This window comes from Bison bison, unplaced genomic scaffold, assembly GCF_000754665.1.
Source record: "Bison bison bison isolate TAMUID 2011002044 unplaced genomic scaffold, Bison_UMD1.0 scf7180017860443, whole genome shotgun sequence".
NCBI lineage: Eukaryota > Metazoa > Chordata > Mammalia > Artiodactyla > Bovidae > Bison > Bison bison.
The window spans coordinates 3578031-3589082 of record NW_011491015.1 but is presented as its reverse complement, the minus strand read 5'-3'; the positions used below and the strand labels follow the sequence as shown (position 1 = coordinate 3589082).

The window sequence follows — 11052 nt, the reverse complement described above, 5'->3', positions numbered from 1 at the left end:
AATAAGTTTATTTACCCCGACATCTCCAATCCATCTGTCAACAAGAACTTTTGTGAGTGGAACACTCACTGGCATCCAAGGGAACACTAGTGTTCTGTAGAAACCAGTCTAAGAAGTGCTTAACTGAACATGTCTTGTGCTGGAAGTGCTGTTAAATGCAAACAATATCTGCAAGACAATCGCCTACTACACTGGTGCAATGTGCTAAGTCAGCTTCGGTCATGTCCAACTCTGTGTGACTCCATGGACCGTAGCCCGCCAGGCTCTTTTGTCCAAGGGATTCTCCAGGCAAGAATACTGGAGTGGGTTGCCATGCCCTCCTCCAGGGATGTTCCTGACCCAGGGATCAAACCAGCGGCATTTACGTTAAGTGCTGCTAAAATGCCCTGAAAACCCTCCTTGGAGGATTAATAGTCTAATGTCTCCACTGGTACTTAGAAAACTGCAGGCAGCAGCAGCAGGAAATGACATACTGAAGTGTGCATTTCAGGTTCTGTAAGACTTGCCCCCAGAGGAACTCAGAGCATCATTTTCTGTGCTGTCTTTGCAAGGAGGGCGGCCTGGAAGTTGAGGAGGACGTCCACGCACATAAAGGAAGTTCCCACTTGGCAGCAGCCAGTCCAACAGGCCCCTGAGGCGCCACCGCTCGCCTTCTGTCCCCTCTCCCACCCTGACATACACCCTGCTTGGGCCCAAAGGACCTCCCGCCAGGGGTCCACCGTCTATCACAACAGCCAAGGCCAGCCCATTCCCTGGTTTTTGTACACAAATCTTACTGCAAGAGAGCCCCTTCTTTCCCATGCCATCTACAACTACAGCCGCAGGGCTGAACAACTGTGACAAAGATCGTGTGGCCTGAGAAGCCTAAAAACTTTGCTATTGGACCCTTCAAAGTTTGCAGACACCCACTGTAGGCACCTGTTCTCTGCCCTCTGGGCCAGTCCTGCCAGGACTGTGGGCACAGCTGCTGTCTTCGCCTGATGTGCCCAAGGGAGGGGGTCTCCTTTCTCCTCCACAAACACCTACCACCTGGGAAAATGTGTTCTGAATCTTCGCAATGGCCCTGTTTCTCCTCAGAGAGCTAATGCACCTGGCAAGAGCACGTCCACTCGTGTCAGATTCCCTGTGCTCACATTCCAGCTCCTCCACTCATTCACTGTTTGACTATGAGAAATGTATTAACATCTCCAACCTTCCCTTTGAAAGCTCTACAATGCAGACACTAATACCACCCAACTCACAGGGTTGTTGTAAGGATTAAATGAGAGGATGCCTGTGAAGGACTTTGTACAGCTTCTTACATGTAGAAACTGTTTAATAAATGTTCACTATTATTTTAACTATTATAGTTCAAGGGACCAAGTAGAGGAAATTAGACACATAAGAACGTGAATTTGACAAAGTCTCTCCATGCAAGAGTCTTCTCCAGCACCACAATTCAAAAGCACTGGACAGCCAGGAGATCAAACCTATCAATCCTAAATGAAATCAACCATGGATATTCATTGAAAGGACTGATGCTGAGGCTCCAATACTTTGTCACCTGATGCGAAGGACTGACTCATATCAAAAGACCCTGATGCTGGGAAAGATTGAAGGCAGAAGGAGAAGGGGTTGACAGGATGAGATGGTTGGATGCATTGCTGACTTAACATGAGTCTGAGCAAGCTCTGGGAGATAGTGAAGGACAGGGAAGCCTGGTAGGGAAGCCTGGTGTGCTGTAGTCCATGGGGTCGCAAAGAGTCGGACACAACTTGGCAACTGAACAAGAACTACAGTGCAAAGCATCTCAAGCCATTTTCAACTAACAAATATGAATGAAGCAAGTCAGGACAAGGTGCAGAGGACCCAGAGTGCTCTGTCTTCTTTCACACCCTTTGCTCTCCTCATTCTTATATTCCTGGCATCTCTGCTATCGATTTCTCCTTCATCCTACACATCCTTTTCTCTCTCAAGAACCTGATTTGCAGACCCCTTGCTTTGAGGGAACCATGCAGTATTCTCTTGGTGAAAAAGCACAGATCCCACAAACCTTCAACTTCCTTCATTTCAGGTCTGGCAAAAGGATATGGAGCTCACACCCAAGAGGATACATTTCCAAGTGCCTATTTCTGAAATATGAAGAAGCACCTTGTCTGTTTGATTCATAGCTGCCTTCCCCCACACTTACAGGTATGGTACAGTGATCAGCCACCCAGACCAACTTCTCTTCCCTGGTTGCATGCTTTCCGAGCTCTAACCCAGACTGTGTTTGACTTTCATAAGAGGGGTTCCAATTTTCGTAACTGAGTAAATTGTGGAGTGATGTTGCCAGTAAAAGTTGCCAGTTGTGGAGTAAATGTGGGTCTCTCTGTTGGCCATTAGCTTCAATATGTCACCAGCAAGGGCAAATTTTCAATTACACCTCAAAGCCATGCAGGCCTTCTGTCCCTCGCCTGCTGCCTTGGGGAGGTAGATGCTCAGGGAGGAAGTTGGATCCAGAGTCTGGGTTCAGTGGGAGTGCAGAGGGGAGCTCTCAATTACCAAAAGTGAGGATGGGACTTTTGGACTCAACTCGATAGTGGTAACAAACCTGCCTGCCAATGAAGGAGACGTAAGAGATGCACATTCGATCCCTGGGTTGGGAAGATCCCCTGGAGGAGGCCATGGCAACCCACTCCAGTGTTCTTGCCTGGAGAATCCCATGGACTGCAGCCTACCAGGCTCCTCTGTCCATGGGATGCAAAGACTTGGACATGACTGAGTGACTTAGCATGCATTGGTCCTTTTAATGCTGTGTTATTAGAACTGTTTTGACACAAGGACATTGAATGCTGCCTCTAAAATAATTTTGTTCCTTTTAAATTAAAAAAAAAAAAAGTTTAAACAGTGCAACTTCACCAATCCCTGAGCCATAATCCGTCTCTGACCTTCCCCCTGGAGGGGGATTAGAGATGCACAGTGGCTCAGGATGGGGTGAGATGCAAGTTTGAGTTAAGTGACAAGAAAGGGCTAAAGGGAGGGGATGGATAAGAAGAGGACCAGGATAAAAGTCAGGTCAGTGATGGGGAGGTTGTGTGTAACACATCACAGGGTGTGTGTGCACGCATGCCTGCACACCTAGTCGTATCCAACTCTTCGCAATCCCATGGACTATAGCCTGCCAGACTCCTATGTCCATGGGATTCTCCAGGCAAGAATACTGGAGTGGGTTGCCATGCCCTCCTCCAGGAGATCTTCCAGACCCAGAAATCAAACCTGAGTCTCTGGCACCTCCTATTGGCAGGCGGGCTCTTTACCTGTTGAGACACCAGGGAAATCTACACATCACATTACTTGGCAGTAAAAAGCAGAGATACAGTCGTGGCTCATGTCCCCAGCCAAAGAGTTGTACCACTGTCACCTTGGCTGAATGTCCTGGAGTCCCCATCACCTACCTTTATGGATAAGCAGCCATTTCCAAGGGCATGATTAGATCTGAAGCTTGCCACTCAAGACTCTCAAGCATTTGAGCAAACTCCCATGTCAATCTCCTCTCTTCCCCTTCTCAGATTTTCTGTTTTAATCAAACTCAGTGTCATAGCAAATACTGAATACTCTCCACATTTTGATGCCATGAGAATGATCCCTGGGGACCCTCATTACCCTCTTAACTGCACCAATTTCTTCTGCTGAAAGTTGACCCATTTTTCAATGAAAATACAATGTTCTAGAGGAATAATGGGAAGATAAAAATACTTGTAGAGCAAGTTTGTATGTAATGAATGCCATGGTAAGGAATTTGGGAGAAGAGACTCCTCCTGACTGGATATTCAGGGAAGACACAATACTTGCTATCTAAAAGGAAACTTGGTCCTTTTCCAAGGACCAAGGATTTTGGTCCTTTCCAAGCATTTTTCCAAACCCTTCTGTTGATGTCCAAGGGGAAAGCTCAGTTTCCGCCACACCAGGTCCTATGGATGTACGATAGATGGATATTTCTACATCCTTTGTGAAGTATTCTAGAAATTTTTAAGCATATGTTTTGGAAACAAAACCCCCAAGTGCTATGAATGAAACATATCAGTCATCATTTTTCCACCCATCCCCTCTTCGCAGCCCAGAGGCTGAAATCACCTGTTGTCTCAGAAATAAACCTTGAAGGAAGAAGTCCAAGGGAACAGTGCAGTTGCCACCTCCTCCAGGCTTTCTATTATCTGAGCCTGATGCTCACTCAGGACCGGAAACCACACATGCAGCAACCTCATTCGCAATCCATAATAGATAAAGTTCCAGAGCCCAAGTCAAGCAAAGGAGCTTCACTATTCACCTTTTGGCCAAGATGCAGACCTGGGATTCAGTCTGAGCAGCTATAACATCAAATAATAAAGTGCAAATGCAAATAGCAAAAAATGTGCCCATATCACAGCTCAAAGTGTGTCAGAGATGGCATCCTGTGGGACATCGCCGGCTGAGGGCTCCCAGCTTCGGGGCTGGCCTGGCGCCCACATCCTGTTACCCTGGCAGCTCCCCATCTTCCCCATTAGCTCAAACCACACGGAGAAACAAGAGCAGGATGGACAAGACACCTCCCCTTTTTACCAAGGGTTTTGGAGCCCATCCAGGAAATAGGGATGGGATGATGAAAAGCCTAGGCAAATGTTCCCAGCCTCTCCACTGAGTCCTCAGCCGGGGAAATCATAAAAACCAGAGTCACTTGAACTGTCGATTATAGTTTATAAGCACTTTTCAAATGGCTTCTCTTAATCCTGGCACAAAGGGCTGAGGAAAGTATTTTTATTGCTCCCCGCCCCCTACTTTTACAGATCTAGAAATGAAGGCTCAGAGAGGGGCTTGCCTAAGGGTATACAGCTGGTAAGTGCCAGGAATGGGGCAGAAGCCAGTTGTTCCTGTCTCTCACACCTGTGTTCTGTGCTGCCTCCCCTTCACCCAGGCCCTCGAGAGTCAATCTCATGATTTTCTGTCTCAACTCATACGGTAAAAGTCAGGGACTTGGAAAATGTCTGGGTAGAAATCTGATTCTCATCCTTTCAGGGCAGAGATAAATCTGCTGAAACTGGGGTAGGAAAAAAAGCACTTAGCCCTTTCCCAATTGTTAAGGGAAAGGGAATAGGTAAAACACTGATATTTCTTTTATATGTATTTATTTGGCTGTGCTAGGTCTCCACTGCAACATGCAGGATCTAGTTCCCTGACTAGGGATCAAACCTGGGTCCCCTGCATTGGGAGCATGGAGTCTTAGCCACTGAACTACCAAGGCTGTCCCTGGAAAACCAATATTTCTTAATAATCTAGTTGATTTTGTCATAGTCGCCCGAGGAGGCGGAAGTCCCCATCATATCGTGGGGACATGGTCACCCCTGTGCGTTGTCTTCCTGGTCATCTGGTCTCTCTTTCTCCTTCCCTTGGCTATGTTCTGAGTGCTTCTGAAAGACATGGAGAACTCACATTCTGATCTCCTACTCAGACATAACCGCTGTTTTCTGCAGAGATTTGAGAAGCGGTACAAACACTTTGGTCGCTCACCTTTGTGCACAAGGAGGACTGGCTTGAATCCCTAAGACCTCTGAGACCCTCCATCAAAAGCACACCAGCTAAGCCCTTTTCAGAACTGTTCAGGGTCTAGTCCATGGGGATGGGAATGAGGAGGGGCAGGAAACTCATCAGGACACATTATTCCATGGAATATCTGTTCTGGGTTCTCGCTCTCCTTTTTTTTTAATATACCCTCAAAACTGAAACCAGACTCTGGCAGACACCTGGAGAGAGGGCTGACTCAGGGCTCAGCCGGGAACCCAAGTCAATTCCACCACCAGATTCTGAGATCAACTAGAGTGCACAGGGCAAGCGTGTTCCAATTATTTTAGTGTTTTGGTTAATTGGGAATAAGTAGTGCATACTGAGGGCTTCCCCAGTGGCTCAGTGGTAAAGAATCCACCTGCAATGCAAGGGATGCAGGTTGGATCCCTGGATAGGGAAGAACCCTTGGAGGAGAGCATGGCAACCCACTCCGGTATTCTTGCCTGGAGAAATCCCATGGACAGAGGAGCCTGGCAGGCTATAGTCCATAGGATCATGAAGGGTCAGACACGACTACAGTGACTTAGCACACAGGGTATAATGAATTTAATTCAGTCTTTCTTTGATGATTGAGAATCTGGAGCAATCATTCTAAATATCAATCAGAAACCCCACAGTAGAAAGACAGGAGATTGAGTTTATCCTGCAGTGACTTCCAGGCCAACTGCATATTTATTTTCAGGCCCACTCCCACCGCCAACACTCCTAACCCAGATGCATTCTTGCCTTTGTTGCACCGGATAGAATGAGTCAAAGACACTTGGTCCACGGGATACTGAAGTTCTCTGGTGCTAGTCCCAGTTCCCCTATTAAGTGGTTACATGACCTTGGGAAGCTATTTCACTTCTGAAACTCAGTTGCCTTAACTGTGCACTGGAAGGTTGGATTTCCCGGTTTTTCAAATTTCTGGGGATATTTTGTTCAGTCACTAAGTCATGTAAGTCCAACTCTTTGAGAGCCCCAAGAACTGCAGCACACCAGGCTTCCCTGGCCTTCACTATCTCCCAGAGTTTGCTCAAAACTCTAAATGTATGTTTAGGAATATAGCTTTTCTCAAGAATCCAAGGAAAACGAAACTTTTCAAAACTGGGAAGAATGAATGTAAGTGCAAAACATTGACATTCTAAATCCGTGGGTGGGGGTCATGGAGTCCCTGAAGCCCATTCTCTTGTGCCGCCTGTCCATGAACTTCAGGTTTAGAATCCTGGAATGGATGATCTCTTGGGCCCCTTTGAGGTCTGCTGTTCCCTGCATCCGTTCAGTGCAAGCATCTACCCAAGTCTACAGAGCAGTGATTCATTGACTTTAGTTGCACTTTGAGCCCACCTGGGAGGGGAGGGTTTCAAAGATCCAATGCTCAGGTTACTCCCCAGATCAATTAAATCTGAATTTGGGTGGGTGGGTATCCACATTTTTTCAACACCCTCTGGGAGTGTCTAGTCTGCAGATAAGTTAGCAAACCCATGCCCTGGGACAAGAAATCTCAAAATCAGGAGTGACTAGAATCCCATAGAAGGCAAGGCAGATTCCCAGGCCCCCGCCCCTGGTGACAGTGATTCCTTCCAGCAGATCCCACTGAGAAGAGGCACTGTGAGCAGGCATCCTAGGTGATTCCGACAAGGACCACTCTCTGGGAACCTGGTAATGGCCATTCAACAGAAGCCCAGAGGACTGGTCTTCCTGATACCCCGCCTTCCTCCTACTTCTATACATACGCTTCCACCCCAGGGTCTCCTGTCCTGCTCAGGCAGAAGTTAAACAGGCGTGCATTTGCCAAACAGCCTTTTTTTCCATCTTGCTCATCTCGAGCAAACCTGGATCTTTTAGCCTGAGCCTCTAATCCCACCAGGTTCAATAATTTAAGCAGCACACTCATCAACACAGTCAGGTTTAATATTTAAACACCAGAGCATCATTTAGGTCAGCCTCAAGGTGAGAGCTGCTGCTGACTCGGGTGTTACTGCTGGTTAGCAAACCAGGCCACTGCGGCCAGAGCAGACTGCGGGGAGAGCCCTGGCTCCCAGGCAGGCCCCGCGCAGCAAAGATCCGGCTGGCTAGCTCGGGCGGCCTTCAGCCTCTTGCCTACCTGGAGCGTGTGCAGTAGGACCTGCAGCCCACTGGCTTCTTGTTCGGCCATCACCTCGTCGGGTCCGGGGGAATCGGCTGCCTGCGGCCAGATCCAGATCAAGGCTGGAGAGGCAATGTCTGCCAAGCTGACCTCGCTGCCCGGGGAGAGGGCCTCAGCTGCACGCTGCCGAGTGTGAAGTGAGCACGCTGCAACCCTAGCCCTCAGCCCAGGTGCGGGTGCCCCCCGACACCCACTGCGGGGATTAGGTGAGCCCCGGCCTGGGAAGGGAGGAGCACTTGGGCATGGGGGTAGAGAGGGCCCCCGGCATGAGTCACTCACCCACCTCCAGGCCCACGCAGGAGCCACCCTGGACGGCTGACAGGCATTCCCAGCTGACCTGGTCAGACTCCCTACAGAGGCTCGCTCGGCCCTCCCCGCCGGTCCCCCTCTCAACTTTATTTTGGTCTGTTGCCGGCTCCTGGGTAACAAGAGACCCGAGAGCGCTTGCACAACCGTGGCCTTGCAGGGCACAGAAGCCCAGGGCCCCCTGAGGTTCCAGGCTGAGGGACTGGAGCTCTGGCTGAGAAGGAAAAGAACTACTCTGGGTTGTTTTTTATCAACCGAGTCCCTTATATAATCTGCAGCTTTCACAGCAACCCTACAGACAGAGACAGTACATGCTCAGTTGTGTCCGACTCTTTGCAACCCCATGGACTGTAGCCCTCCAGGCTCTTCTGTCCATAGAATTTTCCAGGCAAGCATACTTGAGCGGGTCGTCATTTCCTACTCCAGGGGATATTCCCAACCCAAGGATCAAAACCGTGTCTCCTGCACTGGCAGGCAGATTCTTTAGCACTAGCACCAGGCGATACTATGATTGCACCTCCCTTTTACAAAAGAGAAAACTCAGGCACAGAGAAAGCTCTGGGCCATAGGAACAGAGCTTAGGAGGGTATGCCCAACCTGCCGAGGTGAATTGGCACCAAACCACAAGCAGAAGCCATTACACCATCCTGCCTCTTGCCGCTGCAAATGCATTGATCAAAGTCATACAATGCGGGCTGGGAGCCCTGTCCCCTGCCTCAGGAAGAGTAGATGCCCTGGTGGCTGGTTTCCTCCAGGCCAATGCAGGATCCATCACTTCTTTGTATATCTTCTGCTCAGAATGTGTCACAAGAGTTTTAGTGGCTAGTTGGCCACCTAAACCTTGCCCCACCATGTCGACACCCACGTGTCTTATAGTCCTTTAGATATTGGCTTCTCAGAGTGTGGTCAGGTCATCACTTGGTGGCTTGTTAGACCCACCCCAGAGCTCCTGAATCAGAAGCTGCATTTTCACAAGATCCCCAGGGGATCCACAGCTGATTGACAACAATATTAGAGGAGAAAACGTTCAGGAAGCCCCATTTCTGACCCCACTGACAACATGGCCACAGAGAGCCCGTGGGTTTGATGCCTGACAGCTTTTGTCTCCAATCTCCAGCAAGCTCCAAGCACAACATGCACGTGTGAAATTGGAGAGTGAGCTCATTGAACTTCATGACCGACCAAGAGCCCAGCTAGGCAGGAAGGCCTGGGCTCACAGCCAACAACCCCGTGCAGAGCTCGGGGAGCTCTCATGAGCATCAGAGCAGCCAGCTGGCAGCTGCCCAAGCCGGTTGTGGTGACCGAGGAAAGGGACTCTGCATTTCCTGATCCTACTTGGCTGAAATGTTCCCAAGTTAGGAGACAGACAGCATGTCAGTTACTCCCTCTCCATGCTAGGCCAGGCCACACCCTCAGATTCAAGGATGAAATTCATGTGGTTTCTGCCCTCCAGAAACTTCCACTCTTGTTGCTGTTCAGTCGCTCAGTTGTATCCAACTCTGCAATCCCATGGACTGCAGCCCCAGGCTTCCCTATCCTTCACTGTCTCTCAGAGTTTGCTCAAACTCATGTCTATTGAGTCAGTGATGCCATCCAACCATATCATCCTCTGTCGTCACCCTCTCCTCCTGCCCTCAACTGTTCCTAGCAGCAGGATCTTTTCCAATGAGTCAGCTCTTTACATCAGGTGGCCAAAGTATTGGAGCTTCAGCTTCAGCATCAATCCTTCCAAAGAATATTCAGGACTGATTTCTTTTTGGATTGACTGGTTTGATTTCCTTGCAGTCCAAGGGACTCTCAAGAGTCCCCTAACACCACAGTTTGAAAGCACCAATTCTTCAGCGCTCAGCCTTCTTTATGGTTCAACTCTCACATCCGTCCATGACTACTGGAAAAACCATAGCCTTGACTATACACACCTTTGTTTTTAAAATGAGGTCTCTGCTTTTTAATTCACTGTTTAGGTTTGTCATAGCTTTTCTTCCAAGGAGCAAGTGTCTTTTATGCTCATGACTGCAGTCACCATCCAAAGTGATTTTGGAGCCCATGAAGCCATTCTTAATGGCTTTAAATATAAAGACCTTCCATGTAGGGACTGGACTATAACATCTCACATTAATCAAGTGTGGGGGTAGAGGGGCAGTTGATCCCTCCACTTCCCCCACCTCTGATGACAGGAGAGAAGAAATAAAGGCCCCTGCTTCCCAGGTGGCTCAGTGATAAAGAATCTTGCCTGCCAAGCAGGAGATGTGGGTTTGATCCCTAGGCTGAGAAGATCCCCTGGAGAAGGTATGGCAACCAACTCCAACATTCTTGCCAGGAGAATTCCGTGGACAGAGGAGCCTGGCGAGTTATAGTCCACGGGGTCATAAAGAGTCAGACATGACTTAGTAACTAAACAACAAAAAGGCTTTACATCTCCTATAAGGAGTGGAGCTTTTTGAGGCACACATTCTATGATCCCTTAAAGGTCCAGGGATGCAGGAAGGCGCGCACTGTCCCATGTCATTACCTTAAAGGCAGATATTCACGCCCCTTGGTTGTAGGATAAAGCAAAGGGCAGGAGGAAAAATAAGCCCTCCCTACCAACATATATCTCAAAAATAGTTTAAAGGAAAAAGCCAAACTCCCCTGGTAGTCCTGTGGTAAAGGATCCACCTGCCAATACAGGGGACACAGGTCCAACCCATGGTCTAGGAAGATCCCATTTGCCTCGGGGTCAGCTAAGCCCGTGCACCACAACTACTGACCCCTCGTGCCTAGAGCCTGTGCTCGGCAACAAGAGAGGCCACCACAGTGAGAAGCCCACACTCTGCAAGTGAAGAATAGCCCCCGCTCACCGCAACTGGAGAAAGCCCATGCACAGCATCAACGACACAGTGCAGCCAAAAATGAGTGAATGAGTAAGAGATTGGGAGACTAGGATTGACATATTCACACTGCTGCTGCTAAGTCGCTTCAGTCGTGTCTGACTCTGTGCGACCCCATAGACGGCAGCCCACCAGGCCCCGCTGTCCCTGGGATTCTCCAGGCAAGAACACTGGAGTGGGTTGCCATTT

General features: G+C 49.0%; 1 protein-coding gene across 1 annotated transcript in view; it reads right to left on the bottom strand.

The window, feature by feature from the left end:
• The window catches only part of AGBL1 (ATP/GTP binding protein-like 1), a 920262-nt gene extending 912230 nt beyond the window's left edge, over positions 1-8032 (bottom strand). The window contains exons 1-2 of the mRNA XM_010832175.1: positions 7967-8032; positions 7646-7810 (exon numbers count right to left, since the gene is read on the bottom strand). Coding sequence (XP_010830477.1) covers positions 7646-7696 — 51 coding nt within the window. The 5' untranslated portion in view covers positions 7697-7810; positions 7967-8032. The remainder of the gene's footprint in view (positions 1-7645; positions 7811-7966) is intronic.
• Between the last annotated feature and the right edge of the window lie 3020 nt (positions 8033-11052).